The 20,330-nt window shown below is 42.6% G+C and overlaps 2 protein-coding genes across 3 annotated transcripts in view; both read left to right on the top strand.

Moving 5' to 3' along the window:
- Nucleotides 1–3,865, top strand: part of meis1a (Meis homeobox 1 a) — a 38,025-nt gene extending 34,160 nt beyond the window's left edge. Inside the window, exons 11-13 of the mRNA XM_034544384.1 lie at nt 1,317–1,406; nt 1,657–1,768; nt 3,816–3,865. Of these exons, the coding sequence (XP_034400275.1) occupies nt 1,317–1,406; nt 1,657–1,709 (143 nt within the window). The 3' untranslated portion in view covers nt 1,710–1,768; nt 3,816–3,865. The remainder of the gene's footprint in view (nt 1–1,316; nt 1,407–1,656; nt 1,769–3,815) is intronic.
- Nucleotides 1–20,330, top strand: part of LOC117732666 (E3 ubiquitin-protein ligase TRIM21-like) — a 703,346-nt gene that overhangs the window by 545,852 nt on the left and 137,164 nt on the right. The window lies entirely within an intron of this gene.

Below are 20,330 nucleotides of genomic sequence, written 5' to 3'. Positions count from 1 at the left end.
ACTTCGTGTTTGTCTTTTGGGTTAATTACATACGTTAACACAGTAATCCGTCTCTCTACACTTTGACTTCCTGTCTGTGGCTCTCAGCTTCGAGCCCGTTGGTTCCTCCTGAAGACGCAAATCTGTAAAAACGCAAATATACAGTTCCTTTTTTTCTTCCTTTTAAGTGTCAGTAATTTCTTAAAACAGACGGTTATTGTAGTTTTTATTCAAACATCGTGCATTTGTTGCAAAAAAAGAAGTCAAATTCTACATAGAGGTCTATATAAATGACTCTACATCTCTTGATGTATTCCCTCAGTAAACATTGTAAAGAAGTCTATGCTTCATGTGTTAAAGCTGCATTCTCTCTCCTGACCACCAGGGGGCGACTCCTCTGGTTGTATAGAAGTCTATGCTTCATGTGTTAAAGCTGCATTCTCTCTCCTGACCACCAGGGGGAGACTCCTCTGGTTGTATAGAAGTCTATGCTTCATGTGTTAAAGCTGCATTCTCTCTCCTGACCACCAGGGGACGACTCCTCTGGTTGTATAGAAGTCTATGCTTCATGTGTTAAAGCTGCATTCTCTCTCCTGACCACCAGGGGGCGACTCCTCTGGTTGTATAGAAGTCTATGCTTCATGTGTTAAAGCTGCATTCTCTCTCCTGACCACCAGGGGGCGACTCCTCTGGTTGTATAGAAGTCTATATAAATGACTCTACTTCTCTTGATGTATTCCCTCAGTAAACATTGTAAACATTAGTTTTTGGTCTCAATCTCTAGTTTCACGTCTTCTTCAATACAGCGTGATGTTCATTTAGTAAATTATGGTCATTTAGAGTCAAACAGACCATAAAGCAGGGGATGCTTTAGGGCGGGGCTACAAGGTGATTGACAGGTCGACCACGGCATTGTCCAGTCTGCGGGTTGTCCGTGTTTTCAGTATTTTGGTCGCCTAAGAATGTGGTTGTACTTTACTACATAAAGACAAGATGGCGACGGCTGAAATGACGAACTCAAAGGCTTCAAAATTACCAACGGGTGGCTTTACAGTGACTACGTATATATATATATATATATATATATATATATACAGTCTATAGGTCAGGGGTCACCACAGGGGTCATTGTAGTTCATCCTCCGGGGAGCAGGAATAGCAACGTTAAAGTAAATGTGTCCTCTCGCTCCCCACGAAGGAGCTATGTGATAGACAGCAGCTGTCAGACCGTCTTTAGCCTCGCTGTGTGAGTGTGAGAGTGATGTCATCACTGTGGGACAGCAGGCAGCCAGATAATTAAAATGAGTAATCCCCCCCCCCCCCTCTCTCTGTCCACAGTGGGCCATGCAGGACCGTACGGCCCAGATGGTCAGCCAATGGGAAGCTTCGTTATGGACGGACAGACACACATGGGAATCAGACCACCTGGTAAACACACACACACACACACACACACACACACACACACACACACACAATTCAACCTCATACCTTATGTTGTTGTGGGCTGTTGAAAGGAGATGAAAAACTGCAATATGTAAAGTAACTAAAGCTAAATGCGGTGCAGTTAAAAACTACAATATTTACCTGTATTTCGCAGGTACAGTACACATACCTTGTATTTAGTATTGTTGACATTATTATTGTACTCAGCTGTGTGTCTGTGTTTGTCCTGCAGGTCCTATCGGCGGGGTGGGGATGGGCGTGGAGGGCCAGTGGCACTACATGTAGCACCACCAGCACCACGCTGCAGCCAGAGGACACGCCCAGTGTCCCGGTAAAAAAACGCCGTGAGTACCGCGAGAAAAAAAGTCAACGTTTTTTTAAAATTTTTGTTTAATAATGACATTAATCCCCATTAATCAGGATAATCCACGAGCCGGTTTATTGGAACTTTTTCCTGGTTTACGTCAAAACTCGCTCCTTATCTTCTCAAACTCGTAACTCTTTCCATTGACAGTGATATAAATATATATATCCTGGTTAATTTTATGAATTTCTATTTAAATGAAGAAGAAAAAATAAGGAATTGTGCCTCAATAGTCCGGAGGGTTTCGGTTGATTCGTGAGCCGTAATACACCTTTCAGTTTGTGATACTGCAAAACGTAATAAATATTGCGTTAATTTCATCATATGTCACCCTTTGTGTTCCCTCATTCGGCGAAAGATAGTGACTTGATTTAAATAAAAGATATTCAAGATTGCCGCTTTTCAAATAACATGTCAATATAAAAAAGTGTTTTAATATCATTACTATCGTCAAATATCCTGACGCTACTATATTAATTATAGATAAATGTCCATAAATCCACTTTGAACATGGAATTCAGCCATTTATTAAAGCGTCAAATGCAATAAACGAGTAATTGTTGCTTAGTAGTAAATAAAGGGCGACTTTTATGACGCCGGTTCACTAAAAATGAAAGAAACAGAGATAAAGTGGGTTAAAGTGGGTTAAAGTGGGTTCTCACTGTGAGACCCTTTTAGTGGCGGTTCTGGAGCTTTTCGGATCTCTGTCGTATTAAAATATCGATATTTCTATTTATTGTATTACTTCTCAAAAGACGGACTTAGCGCTGCAAAAAATAATAAATTAAAAGAAACATCTCTCTCTCTCTCTCTCTCTCTCCGGTCCTTTTTTTTTTCCGGGCTCCTCCTCGCTAATTAAAGCCATTTCCATCTGATTTTAAAGGTCAATTAATCCTCTGAGATCCTCTCCACGTTCGGTCTAACGAGCTGATCATTAGCGAGAGACGCAGAGCGCTCTCATCTCTTTATTTGATTACACGGAGTCCAATTACTCCGTAAGCAGTTTTCATTATTAAGCTGGAGTTGAGGAGGGAGGGAGGAGGGGAGATTAAGAGGATGTTAATGTGCAGAGAGAGGAAGTGTAGAGATGGGGGGGGGGGGGGGAGGAGGAGGAGGAGGAGGAGGAGGAGGAGGAGGAGGAGGAGGAGGAGGAGGAGGAGGAGGAGGAGGAGGAGGAGAAGAAGAAGAGGTTTCCCTAAAATGTGGTCAGTCAGACGGCAACATCACCCGGACCGAAGACAATTAAAGAGTCTTCAGAAGAAGCGTTTCTTTTCTTCCCTCGGCCTATTATTGAGCTTACGGCTCCCGGGAAACAATACACCTGTCAGCTGGGATCTGATGCGACCATGCATGCAGCCGAGACACACACGCACACGCACACACACACACGCACATGCACACACACACACACACACACACACGAGGAAATGACCACTCCACAATCAATTTGGCCTCCTTTTCTTTCTTTCCCTCATTAGCTTCTTCTGTAAAATGATTCCAAACTGGATCCTCAAACTTTGACCCTTTTTAAACTACTAAAATGTGCATTTTTTTAAATCTTCAGTTACATAACTAATAAACCAGTAAAGCTATAAATAAGAAAAGTAACTCAAACTAAAACGGTAATAACTCAGTGAGGAGTCACAGAGCTTCCAGAACAAATATTTACTATGTTTATTTATTATTTACACGTCTATATGCAACCCCAGCTTGATTCTCGCCCTCAGCCTGTTGGTGGACGTTGCATATATTTAGGATTTACAGCTAATATTTGCTCATATGTCCCACTTTTTCCCCCTCGGGATCCATGAAGCTCTTTCTTATTTGTTTATTTTACGTCTCTTTTACGGTCTTTTGCTATTTTTCTCACCGACCGAAAAAATAATGAAAATATCATCACGATCACATTTCTGATTTCCTTTATTTTTCCTTTTTTTTTTTTTACCCTCCTCCTCTTCAGCTCGGTTGTTCTGTTCGTCCTGAGTGGACTTCCTGTTGACACGCCGCCATCTGCTCTCTCTCCGCAGGACTCCCATCAGCCGGTGTCTGCAGGCCCTTTTCGGAGCGGGACCACCCCACCCCCACCCCCTCCCCCCCCCCCCCCCACAGCCCCACCCGTCCTCCACTCAAGCCCCTCCCCCTCCCGGGGCGACTACCTGGCCCGAGAAAGGAAAGACACCTGACGGAAACCAGGGGACGGCGGGGACAGATGGGGAGCCCGGAGGGGTGAGAATGAACAGCTGTGCGTCCTCGGCGACGCTTTCAGGGACGCACAAACTCTGGATTTGATGGTTTTCCTGTGCCGTCAGCAGCCCGGAGCGCCCTCTGACAGAGATGACCTTGTCTCGCTCCTCTCTGGACTACAACTACAGAAGCCCGGAGTGGACATTTTGACGCCGGCGGAGCTCCCCCCCCCCTTTCCTTATTTCCTCTCCAGCAAGTTGAACTCATATCGACGCGATAGCTGATGTCTGTATCCCCCCCGCGAGGCGTCGCCCTGAAACCGTTCTTTCAAGAGGCCGAACGCTCTGAAAAAAGATGGACGGCAGAGGTCACGTGACCCCTGAGAGACAAAGTCCTCACAAGTGCTCTGCTGCTGCCTTTTTGTTGTTGTTGTTTTTTTTGCATAATATACTGTTTTAAAGGAAAAGGACTTGTACTGTTTTCACGTTTCACACTGTGTGTGTTTGTCTTTTTTTTTTTCTTCATAGACTTCTATCTTCCCTCGGGTCCCATAATAATAATAATAATAATAAAAAAAACAAAATACAGTTGTTCCTCGATTCGTGGAAGTGTTTCATCACCTGGAGGCTCTCCGTGGTGCTGAGGGGGAGGAGTCAGCCGGGTTTACCTGTTGTATTTCCAGGTTTGTTTTCACAGCTGGAGTGACTGTATTACTTAGAGGACTAATATTTTATATTAAAAAAAAAAAACATACTCCAATATCACTTTTCAAGTAATGCTTTATTTTACGGGGTCTTTTTTTAAATAACTTTTCTACTCATTTCCTGGTATTATTACAACATTTCCTGGAAAGGGTCAAATTTGATCTTTTTATTATAAGGAACACATTTTTTTTGTTGTGCAGCCTTTTGAGCGATGAAGATGAAGATGAAGATGAAGATTCAGAGATCCAGAAAGAACAAGTTGTGCTTTTAAGGTTGGAGCGTGAACTTACATTTTTTTGTCTGCTTCAAGCTGAAAAACACTTTTAATCCAATTAATCTTGTAGAAAACTCTAAACCTCAATGTCCTAAGAAATGATTCCTTCTTTCCTTTCTATTTGTCCGTATCCTTGTTTCCTTCTGTCCTTCCTTCTGTTCATATTCCTTCCTTCCTTTAACCTTTTTATTTGAGCTTCTGGACTCATAAAGAACTCAACTCCTCTTCACATTACAAAAGTACTGTGGATACTCTAAATATATTTAGCTGCTAATCCTTGTTGTTTTTACTTCATTTTTACTTCTAAAGTAGACTAAAGAGTTGTTGTTTTTACTTCATTTTTACTTCTAAAGTAGACTAAAGAGTTGTTTATTTTACCTCATTTTTACTTCTAAAGTAGACTAAAGAGTTGTTGTTTTTACCTCATTTTTACTTCTAAAGTAGACTAAAGAGTTGTTTCTTTTACCTCATTTTTACTTCTAAAGTACTCTAAAGAGTTGTTGTTTTTACCTCATTTTTACTTCTAAAGTAGACTAAAGAGTTGTTTCTTTTACCTCATTTTTACTTCTAAAGTAGACTAAAGAGTTGTTTCTTTTACCTCATTTTTACTTCTAAAGTACTCTAAAGAGTTGTTTCTTTTACCTCATTTTTACTTCTAAAGTACTCTAAAGAGTTGTTTCTTTTACCTCATTTTTACTTCTAAAGTAGACTAAAGAGTTGTTTCTTTTACCTCATTTTTACTTCTAAAGTACTCTAAAGAGTTGTTGTTTTTACCTCATTTTTACTTCTAAAGTAGACTAAAGAGTTGTTTATTTTACCTAATTTTTACTTCTAAAGTACTCTAAAGAGTTGTTTCTTTTACCTCATTTTTACTTCTAAAGTACTCTAAAGAGTTGTTTCTTTTACCTCATTTTTACTTCTAAAGTAGACTAAAGAGTTGTTTCTTTTACCTCATTTTTACTTCTAAAGTACTCTAAAGAGTTGTTGTTTTTACCTCATTTTTACTTCTAAAGTAGACTAAAGAGTTGTTTATTTTACCTCATTTTTACTTCTAAAGTAGACTAAAGAGTTGTTGTTTTTACCTCATTTTTACTTCTAAAGTAGACTAAAGAGTTGTTGTTTTTACCTCATTTTTACTTCTAAAGTAGACTAAAGAGTTGTTGTTTTTACCTCATTTTTACTTCTAAAGTAGACTAAAGAGTTGTTGTTTTTACCTCATTTTTACTTCTAAAGTAGACTAAAGAGTTGTTCTTTTTTACTCAGTGTTGCTACTTTTAATGAAAAGAAATGTTCTCCCGGGTTCAGACGCGAGTAGAAGACCAACTTTTAAACTATGATTAAGAAACTATTCGTCATTTAATTTTCCATTTCTGAGCGCCAACATGGCAGCCCAGTTAAATTCACCTCAAATCAACGCACCGGAGGAGCCGGTGGATTCTCTGAGTGGGGAAAAAAGGGCCAAAAAACCTTCAACAGAACTGGAGCGGTGGGTGGTGGGTGGTGGGTGGTGGTGGGGGGCAGGGGAACTAACATTACAACTTCAATTTCATGTGTAATTTATGAGAGTCACTCCGGTTTGAAGAGGGTAACAGCAGCCGGCTCGCTCGGCCTTTTCTTTTCTTTCTGGCACATTTAGCCTGCCGGCCTCTTTTGGTTTTAGGATCCCACAGAACGGCCTCTTCACACAGCGAGCATGTGCAGAGACCTCAGGGAGCGTTGCTGGTCCCCGGCCCGGCAGAAGCCGCACACTCTGTTGCAACTCTTCCTCAGGAATTCGACCGAGGAGGAGGAGGAGGAGAGAAAAAATAAAAGGCGATTTACGTAAATCTGCTCCGAACTCTTAAATGGAGAGATTAGTTCCCCCTCACGCTCCAGTTGGCCCCCTCAATGGATGTGCTCTCCCAATCCGCTGGGAGTTTCCTAGATACACCTCATTTCAAAGCTGGCGGCCTCAGAAGAGATCATTTATCTTCCTTCTTAAATTCAATTACTAATTTGGAGCAGGGACTGGAGAGAGAGAGAGAGAGAGAGAGAAACGGGGCCTTCAGCCGGCTGCAGGAAACAGAGCTTGTCCTGATGAGTTCAAGGGTTTTATGTGTGTGTGTGTGTGTGTGTGTGTGTTTTATTAAAAAAAAACAACTGGAGGTTATTTCTGGAGCAGAAAACAACACGAGTGTCTTCTCCCTCTGCGCTGACTGACAGGCGGCAAGTTCAACTCCCATGTTTGACTGCCCTCTTTAGGGGATTGTGGAAACTGCCTTCATCTCTATTTTTTTCTTTTTTTCTTCTTTTTATATTTATTTACGTTTAAAAAGCTAAAAACCTGCGGTCGGCTCGCTCGGCGCTTGTGAAAGAATAAGAAATTAAAAAGATGAGAGGCATCGTTGGAAGTGAGGAGAGCCTTCCGGAGGCGACGACGCGGAGAAATAAACGGGCGACGTCGCTCGCGAGAATGTTTGTAAACTGTTTTTGGAGCTGTGATTTCCTACAGATCGATCAGGCAGTGAACACGACGTGATTTACTGCAGTTATTTACATTAGTGCTATTCATAAACGCACACGAATACAAATTACAAATACACACCAGAGTCGTTTATTTATTTTGAATATTCTGGGAACTTTAAAGCCTTCGGTGTCTGTCAAATGGGGTCAAAGGTCATGTTCGGCCTACTGATGAGAGAAAACGATTAACTATAAAGGGTCGCTAGTTACTGACTGCTGAATTTATATTTAATAATGACATTTACACTATATAAAGCAGTGGAAGTATGTAACAACGTACATTTACTTCTTCTTTTTCACGACGCTTTCTACTGTGAAATTACATTTATTTCATACCTTCACTTACTTTACAAGTTAAGATTCATGAGATTACATTTGAAGTGATTTTCGGGTAAAACAATATATACGATTTGCTGATTTTTTTTCGCTTTTTGTTAACAAAAAACAAAAAGTTATGTGAAGGTGAGTCCTGACAGAAACATTTAAAAAATACAAACGCACAACAATTATGAGCTGTGCAAAAGCCCCTGATTGCTCATGACGTGGAGCCGTAAACAGATAATTAAAGTCATATTTTACACATAAAACACCCGGTTGGTTTATGTAGAAAAATTACCCAACAGTAATAAAGAAATGTTCAAATATGATCCAGCATCGAGCGCCTTATTGCATCATTAATGTCCCAGAATAACTCTCTGAATGGTCCCATCTTGCTGATGACTTTGAGTCTTTTGGTGTAAATGGAGTATTTTTTATAATGTGACTTAAAGTAAAACATCAAAAGTCTAGATGGATGATTTTGTGCCACTGGACATTGTCAATTCAATTAAATATTGACGATCAAATACTTAAAGAGAGAGTACGACGCCTCGTTCAGAGTCCCTGGGAAACCCCTGATGTTTCAAGTGTGTGTGTGTGTGTGTGTGTGTGTGTGTGTGTGTGTGTGTGTGTGTGTGTGTGTGTGTGTGTGTGTGTGTGTGGGGGGGGGTGGGGGGGTCGGTGTTTGTGATCCTGTGCGTCTTCTCTCAGCAGGAAAGAATGCAGCAGAGACATTCGGATGGAGATGGATGGGTTCCCGGGGAGCTCCTCGTTGGGGCTCTGGTGCCCAGGAGATGACCCCCCCCCCCCCCCACACACACACACACACACACACACACACACACACACACCCTCTCTCACGGCTGCAGGCCATGCAGGGCCCACAGAGGGTATCCAGGTTTATCTAAACAAACTCCTAATGTGGACTCGAGTCACAGACATGGAGTCGAGCAGCCCCCCCCCCCCCCCCATTAATCCGCCTCCTCCAGGTCTGGACCTGTGACCCGCCGGTCCATCAATACTGCGCTTTAAAACAACAGCCGCCATGAGCTCACCGGCCTCCTCCTGGAAACCCTCTCTGGCCCGGCCTGCAGACCTTTGGGAGCCGAACGCAAAGTTGGATAATTTATTGCCTTTAATTAAATGCTCGCTGAGGGATTAAATGTGTACCCCCCCCCCCCCCCCCCCATGTGTGGTGGGGCAAAAAGGGGGACGGTATTCAGTGTCGGACACGGGATCCAGAGACGAGGGGAGGGGAGGATCATGGTTACCTTGTGGGAGGAAGTGGAGGAGGTTAGGTAGGTGTGTGTGTGTGTGTGGGGGGGGGGGGGGGGGGGGGGGGGGCAGGAAGTGGACCTCGCTTATGAAGGACGGTCGTCATGTTCACCTGAACGTCATTTAAAGACGCAGGTGGGTTGTTATACACAAGTATTAGTGGTAGTACTAGTAGTAGTAGTGGTAGTACTAGTAGTAGTGGTAGTACTAGTAGTAGTACTAGTAGTGGTAGTACTAGTAGTGGTAGTAGTAGTGGTAGTACTACTAGTAGTAGTAGTAGTATTAGTAGTGGTAGTGGTAGTACTAGTAGTAGTACTAGTAGTGGTAGTAGTACTAGTAGTGGTAGTAGTAGTGGTAGTACTAGTAGTGGTAGTACTAGTAGTAGTACTAGTAGTGGTAGTACTAGTAGTGGTAGTAGTAGTGGTAGTAGTAGTGGTAGTACTAGTAGTGGTAGTACTAGTAGTAGTACTAGTAGTAGTGGTAGTACTAGTAGTAGTGGTAGTACTAGTAGTAGTGGTAGTACTGGTAGTAGTAGTAGTGGTAGTAGTACTAGTAGTGGTAGTACTAGTAGTAGTGGTAGTAGTACCAGTAGTAGTAGTGGTAGTAGTACTAGTAGTGGTGGTAGTAGTAGTGGTAGTACTAGTAGTGGTGGTAGTAGTACTAGTAGTGATGGTAGTACTAGTAGTGGTAGTACTAGTAGTGATGGTAGTACTAGTAGTGGTAGTACTAGTACTAGTTGTGGTACTAGTAGTGATGGTAGTACTAGTAGTGGTAGTACTAGTAGTGGTAGTACTAGTAGTGGTAGTGATGGTAGTACTAGTAGTGGTAGTAGTAGTACTAGTAGTGGTAGTACTAGTACTAGTAGTGATGGTAGTACTAGTAGTGGTAGTAGTACTAGTAGTAGTAGTACTAGTAGTGGTAGTAGTACTAGTAGTGGTAGTAGTGGTAGTAATACTAGTAGTGGTAGTAGTGGTAGTAGTACTAGTACTAGTAGTGGTAGTAGTGGTAGTAGTAGTACTAGTAGTGGTAGTAGTACTAGTAGGACCTCGCTTATGAAGGACGGTCGTCATGTTCACCTGAACGTCATTTAAAGACGCAGGTGGGTTGTTATACACAAGTATTAGTGGTAGTACTAGTAGTAGTACTAGTAGTGGTAGTACTAGTAGTGGCAGTAGTAGTGGTAGTACTAGTAGTGGTAGTACTAGTAGTGGTAGTAGTAGTGGTAGTACTAGTAGTAGTATTAGTAGTGGTAGTGGTAGTACTAGTAGTAGTACTAGTAGTGGTAGTAGTACTAGTAGTGGTAGTACTAGTAGTAGTAGTAGTACTAGTAGTGGTAGTACTAGTAGTAGTACTAGTAGTGGTAGTAGTACTAGTAGTGGTAGTAGTAGTGGTAGTACTAGTAGTGGTAGTACTAGTAGTAGTACTAGTAGTAGTGGTAGTACTAGTACTAGTAGTAGTGGTAGTACTAGTAGTAGTGGTAGTACTGGTAGTAGTAGTAGTGGTAGTAGTACTAGTAGTGGTAGTACCAGTAGTAGTAGTGGTAGTAGTACTCGTAGTGGTGGTAGTAGTAGTGGTAGTGGTGGTAGTAGTAGTGGTAGTGGTGGTAGTAGTAGTGGTAGTACTAGTAGTGGTGGTAGTAGTACTAGTAGTGATGGTAGTACTAGTAGTGGTAGTAGTAGTAGTACTAGTAGTGATGGTAGTACTAGTAGTGGTAGTACTAGTACTAGTTGTGGTACTAGTAGTGATGGTAGTACTAGTAGTGGTAGTACTAGTAGTGGTAGTACTAGTAGTGGTAGTGATGGTAGTACTAGTAGTGGTAGTAGTAGTACTAGTAGTGGTAGTACTAGTACTAGTAGTGATGGTAGTACTAGTAGTGGTAGTAGTACTAGTAGTAGTACTAGTAGTGGTAGTAGTACTAGTAGTGGTAGTAGTAGTAGTACTAGTAGTGGTAGTAGTAGTACTAGTAGTGGTAGTACTAGTAGTACTAGTAGTGGTAGTAGTACTAGTACTAGTAGTGGTAGTAGTGGTAGTAGTAGTACTAGTAGTGGTAGTAGTACTAGTAGTGGTAGTAGTAGTAGTAGTACTAGTAGTACTAGTAGTGGTAGTAGTGGTAGTAGTACTAGTAGTGGTAGTAGTGGTAGTAGTACTAGTAGTACTAGTAGTGGTAGTAGTACTAGTAGTGGTAGTAGTGGTAGTAGTACTAGTAGTACTAGTAGTGGTAGTAGTGGTAGTAGTAGTAGTACTAGTAGTGGTAGTAGTACTAGTAGTACTAGTAGTGGTCTTTCACGATTTCTACAAAGAATAGAAAATATAAATACAGACATACGAAACACAAAAAGCTTCATTAATCAGTTTCTGTTGAATTAAACGATCTTCATTTTTATTTATTTATTCATGTATGAGCGTGTCATCGAATCCACAACGACCGAAGAAATACGGAAATACAGAATCAGATCAAATATAAATGATTCTTGAGGACCTTTCCTTCATGTTTTTAATAAACTCCTCATACTTCTTCAGATAAATACACTTTTTTTTTTTTTTTTAAATGCATCGTCACAAATCTGAAAACAGGTTTTTCTTTCTAGAGGTTCTCACAAACATGATGATGTCATAGAATATGATGCATTGATGAGGAGTTTAAAAAACATCTACAGCATTAAAATGCAACTTACACATGAATCCGGAAACACATGTAAAAGGCATTTTACGAGTACTTTTATTTGTCATACTTTAAGTAATCTGCTGATAATACTAGCATACTTTTACTTTAACAACATTTTGCAGGACTTTAACTAAAAGTATTGGTATTCGTTATGTTAATGAAGTAAAGGATCTGAACGCTTCCTGCCTACTAAGTTCAGTCACAGACAAACTTGAAATAAGCCGTCGGACATCCAACTGATTGAAGGTCGAGAGTCTCCATCCATCTCACCAGCCATCCTTCTTGTTTTCCTGACGGCAGGTCTGGGGTCAGATTCATTTCTCCTGCTCAGAGGACGGACTAATGACTCACAGCGACGTGTAATCTGTGGCTGCGAGGAAAGTGTGTATCAATCAGGTTAATGAGAGCCTGCGGCGGCGTCAGATTCACTTCAATTAGCTTAGCTCGTTAGCACGGTTGGGGGGGGGGCGTGGCCTAAACAGGTAGTTTATTTAGTTCACGACGCATCTGGAGATATATATATATATATATATATATATATATATATATATATATATATATATATATATATATATATATATATATATACGGATGAAGAATTATAATCTGAAGCCGGGGGCCTTTTTGATGAAGACGGACAAAACTAAATGTCCTCACTTGAATGCTAAAACTCTGAGGGTTTGTGTGATCTGGAGGGGCGAGGAGGCTGGACGTGACCTTGGTTGGTTGGTTGTGTGTGTGTGTGTGTGTGTGTGTGTGTGTGTGTGTGTGTGTGTGTGTGTGTGTGTGTGTGTGTGTGTGTGTGTGTGTGTGTGTGTGTGTGTGTGTGTGTGTGTGTGTGTGTGTGTGTGTGTGTGTGTCGTACCTTCCTCTGTACGATCCATCACAGCAGCAGAGCGTGGAGCAACAGGAGCTCACGTAAACACCGACATACCGTTTCTTCTTTTTTTAAACTTTTAACTTTCTTTTTAATCTATTGCGCATCGTCTCAGAGGTGGAATGTAACTTAGGGCACATTTGAGGTACTTTTCTTTTCATTGTCACTTTTACATATTTTAGATATGTCTGACAGCTTTAGTTACTTTACAGATTTAAAAACAATTATGAAAAAATAAGATGCTTTACATTTTCTTGAATAAACTTGCATAGTTTTACTTCAGTAACATTCTCACGCGGGGCGTTTTGTAGTACTAGTATATGTTACTGCAGTAAAGGATCTGAATACTTCCTCTAATTCACTAAAAAACAATGAAAACGTGAAATATAACTTTAACAACCGACCGTCCTTTAAGTCACATTTCATTTCCCCTCAAAGTGAGCTGAACTGGACTTTTACTGTTCCTTTAAACAACAGCTATTTTATTTTATTTTATATTTGTAAAACGTTTTTTGCTACTGCTTCAAGTAATTTCCCCCTGGGGATGAATAAAGTAAAATATAATCTAATCTAATCTAACAAAAAGGTCCAGACGCTTACAGATAAACTTCATTTAAACCGAGCAGAGAACGACCCTCTCAATAAACGGTCCCTTCATCCGCCTCGAAGAGTCCAAGAAGTTAATTTCCATGAAGGTTTTTACTTCCCCCCCGTGGCCTCACACATTCTCCCTCCCACCTCGTCAACTTTTTACACCGTGCTTGTCTATAAAAAAAAAAAAAGAAAAGAAAAAAAGGCCGCCGGAGGATCCGATTTCGGTGTTGCTGCGACCGAAATATCCCCCCCCCCCCCCCCCCCCCCCCCCCCCCCCCACCCCGAACCCGAGTTTGAAGGTCTCGTCTCCGGAAAAAAGGCCCGTTTCATTTGCAAGCGCGCCGGTTGCACCGCCGGCTCCCGGCAGTCCAGTAAAGCTCGTCCATAAATCCGAAAAACGAGTTTTGGGCCGTTTTGGAGCGGCGAGGGGGGAATTTCTCTGGACTCCGAGACCGGTTATAGAGACGTTGAACGTTTTGGCTTGAAGCAGACTGAAGCTGAAGTATTGTCACCGGGGGATGAGTGAAGTCTTTTTTGGAGGATTGGTTTAATTGGCTCTGTTATAAATTCAGATTCTCCGCAAATGAAAAGCATTCATGCGGCGAAACCGACGGCGCTTTTTGGGATCGTCTCTCCTTCGTCGTTCGTCTCGTTCCGTTCGATCTCGTTACGAGAGCATCGGCGGTTCTCCGTGCCCCGGCGACTAGAGAGCCGGTTCACGTGAGACTCCACCTGCACCGCCGCCACCACAAGGTGGTTCTCCAGTCGCCTTCGGAGACTTACAGACTGGTTGTTGAGCTCTCTGGAACCTCGGGACTCCAACCGGTGTCGACGAAGGTCTCGGAGGGTACCTTTTTGGCTTTTCTTCTTGGGGTGGCGTCGTGATTGGTCCTTCACTTTCAGGCTGTTCTCATCCGGCGTTCGTAGATACAAAAAACGTATCAAACCGTATGAAAGCCACGTAATTATTGACCATAAAGGGGGGGGGGGGGGGGGGAGTCACCGTTGGATTATTTGTTACGCAACTTGCGTACTTCAGTAACGCCACAATTTAAACCGTTAGCTGACCCAAAATGCTCATACAAATGTAATGCTGTGGCTTTGTTTACATAAAATGAGGAGGTAGAATCCTCTCGATTAACGTTATTAGCATTATTATTGATTGGCTATAACGACCAGCGCAGTTTGGTATTTCTCCTGAAAACGCTGAATGAACCGCAGAAAGGTGAACGCCACCACTACGACACAGAGAGTTAAAAATGGGGTTCAATGTCATCCAAAAACACATGTTTTACAACTATACCTTGAATAAAAACAGATTCACTTATGGCATTTTTGTAGTTTTGGCTTTCTTGATTCTTGAATTCACTTTTTGTAAGTTGTTTTGGGATAAAAGCCAAAAATAAATAAATTTTTGGTGTGTTTTCCTACAAACGCTTCTTTTTTTTTCTCCTTTTTTCAATTTCCTCTCGTTACTACACGCATAACGGTCTTTTTTTTACCAGAAACAAATAAGGTTCAAATGAGGCAGCTTAACTACTCGAGTTAAATGTGGGAAGAGATCGTAGTTTGGGTTAAAATGGCTCCGGAGGTACAATAAATCTGAAACATTACAGTTTGATGGATCCATCCTCCGCCCGCCCCCCGTCCGCTTCCTTCATCGTTACATGAAGAACATGCAAAAATATTTTTCCCTGGATGTCTACGCAGTCCGACCCATTATTTCTTCGTATAGTGGCGACAGACGCGGGATGAGAGCCGAGGCCCGTTCGGAGTGAGGAACCCATTTCTTCCGGTTTCTTCCATGTTTTCTCATCGGAGCCACCCCCCCCCCCCCCCCCCCCCCCCCCCCCCCCCCCCCCCCCCCCCCCCCAAAAAAAAAAAATAATTTTTCCCCTTCTGCCCCTCGCAGCCTCTGCTTCCCTACTCTTTGTACTCCTCTCCAAAAATAAATCAAACGAGCCGGGAGACGCCATCTGACATGCATTACAAACGGGGGCCGGTCCGTGGCATCGTGGTACGTTCGGCCCGCACACACACACACACACACACACACACACACACACACACACACACACACACACACACACACACACACACACACACACACACACACACACACACACACACACACACACACACACACACACACACACACACACACACACACACACACACACACACACACACACACACACACACACACACACACACACACACACCGAAGCAGGGGGCTCGCTTTGCGGGCGACGTCGTCTTGGACGCCTTTCAGGTGGACGTGACGGAGAGGGCCACTTATTGTGGAGTTTATGGGCCGGTAATGAAACAGTAACCGGAGTCGTTCGCACGCATTAAAGTGGGTGTTGAAGTGGAAATGTGCAGCGAGGCTCGTGGAACATTTGGACTTGAAGTGCGGCGAGCTGTAAACTGTGTACTCTGCTCTCCACGGGGGGATTCTTTCTCTAAGCTTGAGACCGAGGAAACGCTGCCTCATCCCCCTGTCTGGCTGACTTTACTTCAGACTGCAGACTCCCCCCCCCCCCCCCACCCTCTCGTCTTCTTAACTGAGCCAGAAACTACAGACTTGTCTGACACAAACGTTTCCACTGAATTGTCTTGTTCTCGCCCTTTTTTTTTTTAGCCAGGAGTCTAAAGGTCAAGATATTCAATCACAACCAAAAACGGATGAAACTCTCTTTCTAAGAAGTCCCTTGTGATGATTGGCAAGAACCTTGATTGGCAGATCCTGGACCTGAAACTGCTCTGAAACTGCAGGAAGCCCCTCTGGGTGATGGTAGCAGAGGTAATGACTCTACTTGCCACCACTGGCCATTATTTGCAATTATTACTAATCCGTACCATTTATATATTATTTCCTCTTATTTCTATCAATATTATTCACCTTTTTTCCCCCACTGGGACTAGTGGGTTGTGTGGCATTAGCGCCCTCTGCTGGGCCCCTGCAGACTTGCGCGGTGCGCCCCGTATACTGTTACCAGTCTCCGTAACCTAAATACGTTCATTTTTTAATTGTTTCTTATAGGTTATGTGTTAAAGATGATTTAGAATTTCCATAACAAAGGCTTCAAAGTGATAATAATAACTTTATTTATATAGCACCTTTTCAAAACAGAGTTTACAAAGGTGCTCTACAGAGAATAACTTGCCGTAATTGGTTTAGTTTACCACAATGTGCTTATTAATAAGAAATCTCTGTGACGTAACTTGCTAACCATACAGCTCTGCTAAAATAACCTTCCATAACATCACTGATGTGTCCTCGTACAATGCCAACAAGATGGACCCCGACTGGATGCCTGGCGAGCGGTAAACAAGGAGCGCCTCCTCCGCACAGCAGAACTTTATTGTTTTTGTTAAACAGCAATGACGATGTGCAATACATGTCCGTGTCTGAGGAAACAAAAAGAAACTGCACGTAAGCGATCACCTGCATTTAAAATGCACATTTCACGTGATGTGTAATCAATACATATTCAAAAAGCAGGGAAATACTGGATTGTTTCTGGGAAAAGTCTTAAAGGGAAGCAGAGAGCTTTAAATGTGCAACCGTGTGTCTGATTTGGACATTCTTTTGATCTGAGGTTTGACAGTTCAATCAGACGCCGATGACACAGCGCTGTGTATTACATCTTCTACATCTTCAAAAAGGTCGAGCACCACCGCTCTACTTCATCATCAAAAGCTTCTTGCTCTTCCAAAATCAATTGCAACAACAGGCCCTCTGAGCAGAGACTATTTCGGCCATCTTGATCACTTGTGATAAGGAACCACACCGGAAGAGCTAAAGTTATTGTGTCCCGCCCCCCCAATTTGCAGCTGGGATAGAATATGAGTATAAATAAAGATTGATTTACGCAAAAGACTGAGAGTGAAATGAGCAGGAAGGTGAGTGCAGACGGACAGACAGACAGACAGACAGGCAGGCAGACAGACAGACAGACAGGCAGACAGACAGACAGACAGACAATATGTTTACCGAGACATCGTTGACGACGCTGATGGCGCAAATTTCTCGCCGTGTTGTGAGCAGCTTAATGTAGGAGCTGTTTTCTTTCTGCTGAACCACCGTTAGCTAGCTCATTGGTGTTAGCTCGCAGTATCGATTACCTCGAAACTGTAAAAAACGAACATCTCGTCCGTGAGCCGATGCGCCGGGACACCAGGAGGCGGTTGTAGTTCAGTAGAAACTAGCAACACGAGCCAGATGCCATCTAGCTCTGCAGAACGTCTCCAACACTCGGCAACTCGAGTTTGAACCGTCTCTTCTAAAAAGGTCCTTAAGATGTATTTTCTCCATCAGATTCTAACTGCGAGCGATCCAAGTTAGAACAGTTTCGGTTATCTTTCAATTCATTTTGATTAATGCTCATTTAGTCGTGGACCATTTACTGTCGTAGAAAAGAAAATACTGAAGACGTGAAGCCAGGTGTTTTAGAAAGCTATCCCTGCGGAGTACGTTCAGCATCCAGACTTCGTCCTGTCGCTGCACTCTGACTCACAAACGGGTTCGATTCCAGCGGCCAACAGATGAGAGCCGGTGCCGCCGCTTGCACCCCGGAGGGTCTCTGGCACTTCTAAGCAGACAGTGATTGATTGGCGAGATCAGAGAGCGGGGTGTCTCTGACCTGAAAGCGCTCAGACCTTTTTTCTAACGAGCCTCCGCCGGCGTCCCCGGATCGCCTTTCAAAGACGGACAATGATTGCCGGTGTGGGTTGTGGGGGGGGGGGGGGGGGCCATTTAGCCACTGTAATGTAAAAACCAGGTAGCTGCTGCCTCTTTCCTTTCTGACAGCTCTGCCACGGATTCCTTTCTCGGCGCATCGGAAAACCTGTTTTCTTTAGAGCAGCAGGGTTTTCTACTTAGGCCATGAGGTGCGCTGCGTATCGGTGTTTGGCTGCGAGGCGGAGGGGTCGCCGGGCTCAGAAAACAGGGGCTGCATGCAGGCGCTCTTTTTGGATGACGGTAAAAAAAATAAAACGACGGTCGGGTTGAAAAGGCTTGTTGTGTAAATCATTTCCCCACAAACGTCACATCCAACGTTCAACTGGTTTCTTGCGGACCAAACAGCACGGAGGACCTTTTTGCCATAATGACATACATACTTCAAAGAGGCTCAGGGGTAGTTTCAGGTTCCAGGATCTGACGAAGGTTCCTGCCAGGCATCATAACGGACTTCAGCCGGAAGCCGTTTCATCGGTTTTTGGTTGAGAATGAATATCTTGACCTAGACTCTCCTGATCCTCCACCGTCCTCTCCATCACTTTCTATTTTTATTCGCCGAGCTGCTGGCTGGAAGCTCTACTTCTCTGTCGTGGTCCCCTTTGGCTTTGATGGAGCTGGGAAGACGGAGGCTTCTCTTCATCATCTTCCCAGGGACACGCGGTGGTGGTATCGGCCTCCTGAGATGCTCTCCCTCCAGACCGGTCCAGAGTTCCTCCTGTTCCTCTTTCAAGGGGGGGGGGGGGGGGGGGGGGGGGGGGGGCATCATCTAACTAGCAGCTGCTGGACATCTGCAGGGAGCACATTATGGACAACTGTGTCTTCCCACTGGTAAATATTTAATGAGCGAGATCAGTGAGGATCTTCAGCAGTGTTTATTTGATCTATATTCCTACAAAAGCACATTAGTGGCAGACATTTTTTTTATGAAACTAGTCGAAACGTATTTGTGGTAAAGTCTTGATAAATAACAACTATTCCTGTACTTTAGTTTATTGTAGCTCACTATTGTCGTACATATTTTATTTTGCATGTTAATAAGATGTTTGCATGTGTCTTGATTCCATGTTCAGTTACTTTGAATGGCTTTATACAACTAATAGACATCACCGTTTGGATTACATGTTTCCCAGAATGTTACGCCTAAATATGCAAATAAGGCATTAGCTTATTAAATATGTGCTCATTTGCAGAACAGAAATCTGGCCATGAAGCCAGGCTCAAAATTCTTGTTTTGTTCTGTTGACTTATGAGACATAACGATTTTAACGATTCAGGGGTTCAAGGATCATTTATTGTCATTTTTGCAACACAGGGATGCACAACAACATGCAGTTGACAAACAAAACATAAACAGTGCATTCTTTTAAAAATGTGCATCAGGAGAAATACTGTTCAATATAAGGGAACTATAAGATGGAAGTTAAGAGCACTTACGGACTTCCTCCGCAGACATCTGCCATAACTCAGTGAATCAGTCCCTTTCCATGTGTTTTTATTTTTTCCCAAATAGCATTCATCTCATTTTGAAGGGAGCTTGTTTTCCGCAGCAGCCTCGGTGCGCTCACATCACAGTGTGTGTGCATATATGCTGTGAGGCCCAGCGGGATGGGACGGGCTGATCCCTCCTTGGGGGGGAAACGTTGGAGGACGAGGAGCGCTGCTGCTGACAGCTTCACAAACAACCTGCTACTGATGCTTTTTTTCAACCTCTGTATTGTACATAAAGATGCATCTTACACCAGAAACTCGTATACTTGTGTCTCCTCATTTAATAATTACAAATATTCAGAATCTAAAAGCAATCTCCTGTCAGCTGTGTCCTTCAAGTAACTGTAATATTTATTTACTGTATTACACTTTTCTGACCTGCTTGCTATTTTATTATGGTTATCAATAATAGTAATGTTTAGGCACAAAATAAATATTGTGAGAGTTTTGGGTTTTGAGCATTAAAAGTAAATTTACTAAAGTACTGTATTTAAGTGCAACTTTGAGGTACTTTACTTTGCATATTCTGCTACTTTATACTTCCTCTCCCCTACATTTCAGAGGCCAATATTGTACTTGGGAGTATTAGCATCAAAATATAAGTACCAAAGTAAAAAGTTACCACACAGAAAAGCACATTTCAAGAATTATATAAGACGTTGCTCCAGTTTACTGGATTAATGTCACATTTAGTCGTATTACTTTATGATTAGTTTAACCTATAATCACATCCTATTGCAGAATGTATAAATTGATTAATATTTTATATTCATAATCTGAATCTACAAGTAAATGTAGTGGAGACGAAGTATAAAGTAGTATACAATGTAAAATAGGCCTCAAGTCCCAAGTAAATGTTATAGTAAATGTAGTTAGTTACATTCCACCTTTGATATTTAACTTTTTAATGAAAAAAA

Source organism: Cyclopterus lumpus, chromosome 1 (genome assembly GCF_009769545.1).
Source record: "Cyclopterus lumpus isolate fCycLum1 chromosome 1, fCycLum1.pri, whole genome shotgun sequence".
Taxonomy (NCBI): domain Eukaryota; kingdom Metazoa; phylum Chordata; class Actinopteri; order Perciformes; family Cyclopteridae; genus Cyclopterus; species Cyclopterus lumpus.
The sequence above is the reverse complement of the archived record's forward strand: the minus strand, read 5'-3'. Positions and strand labels throughout refer to the sequence as shown.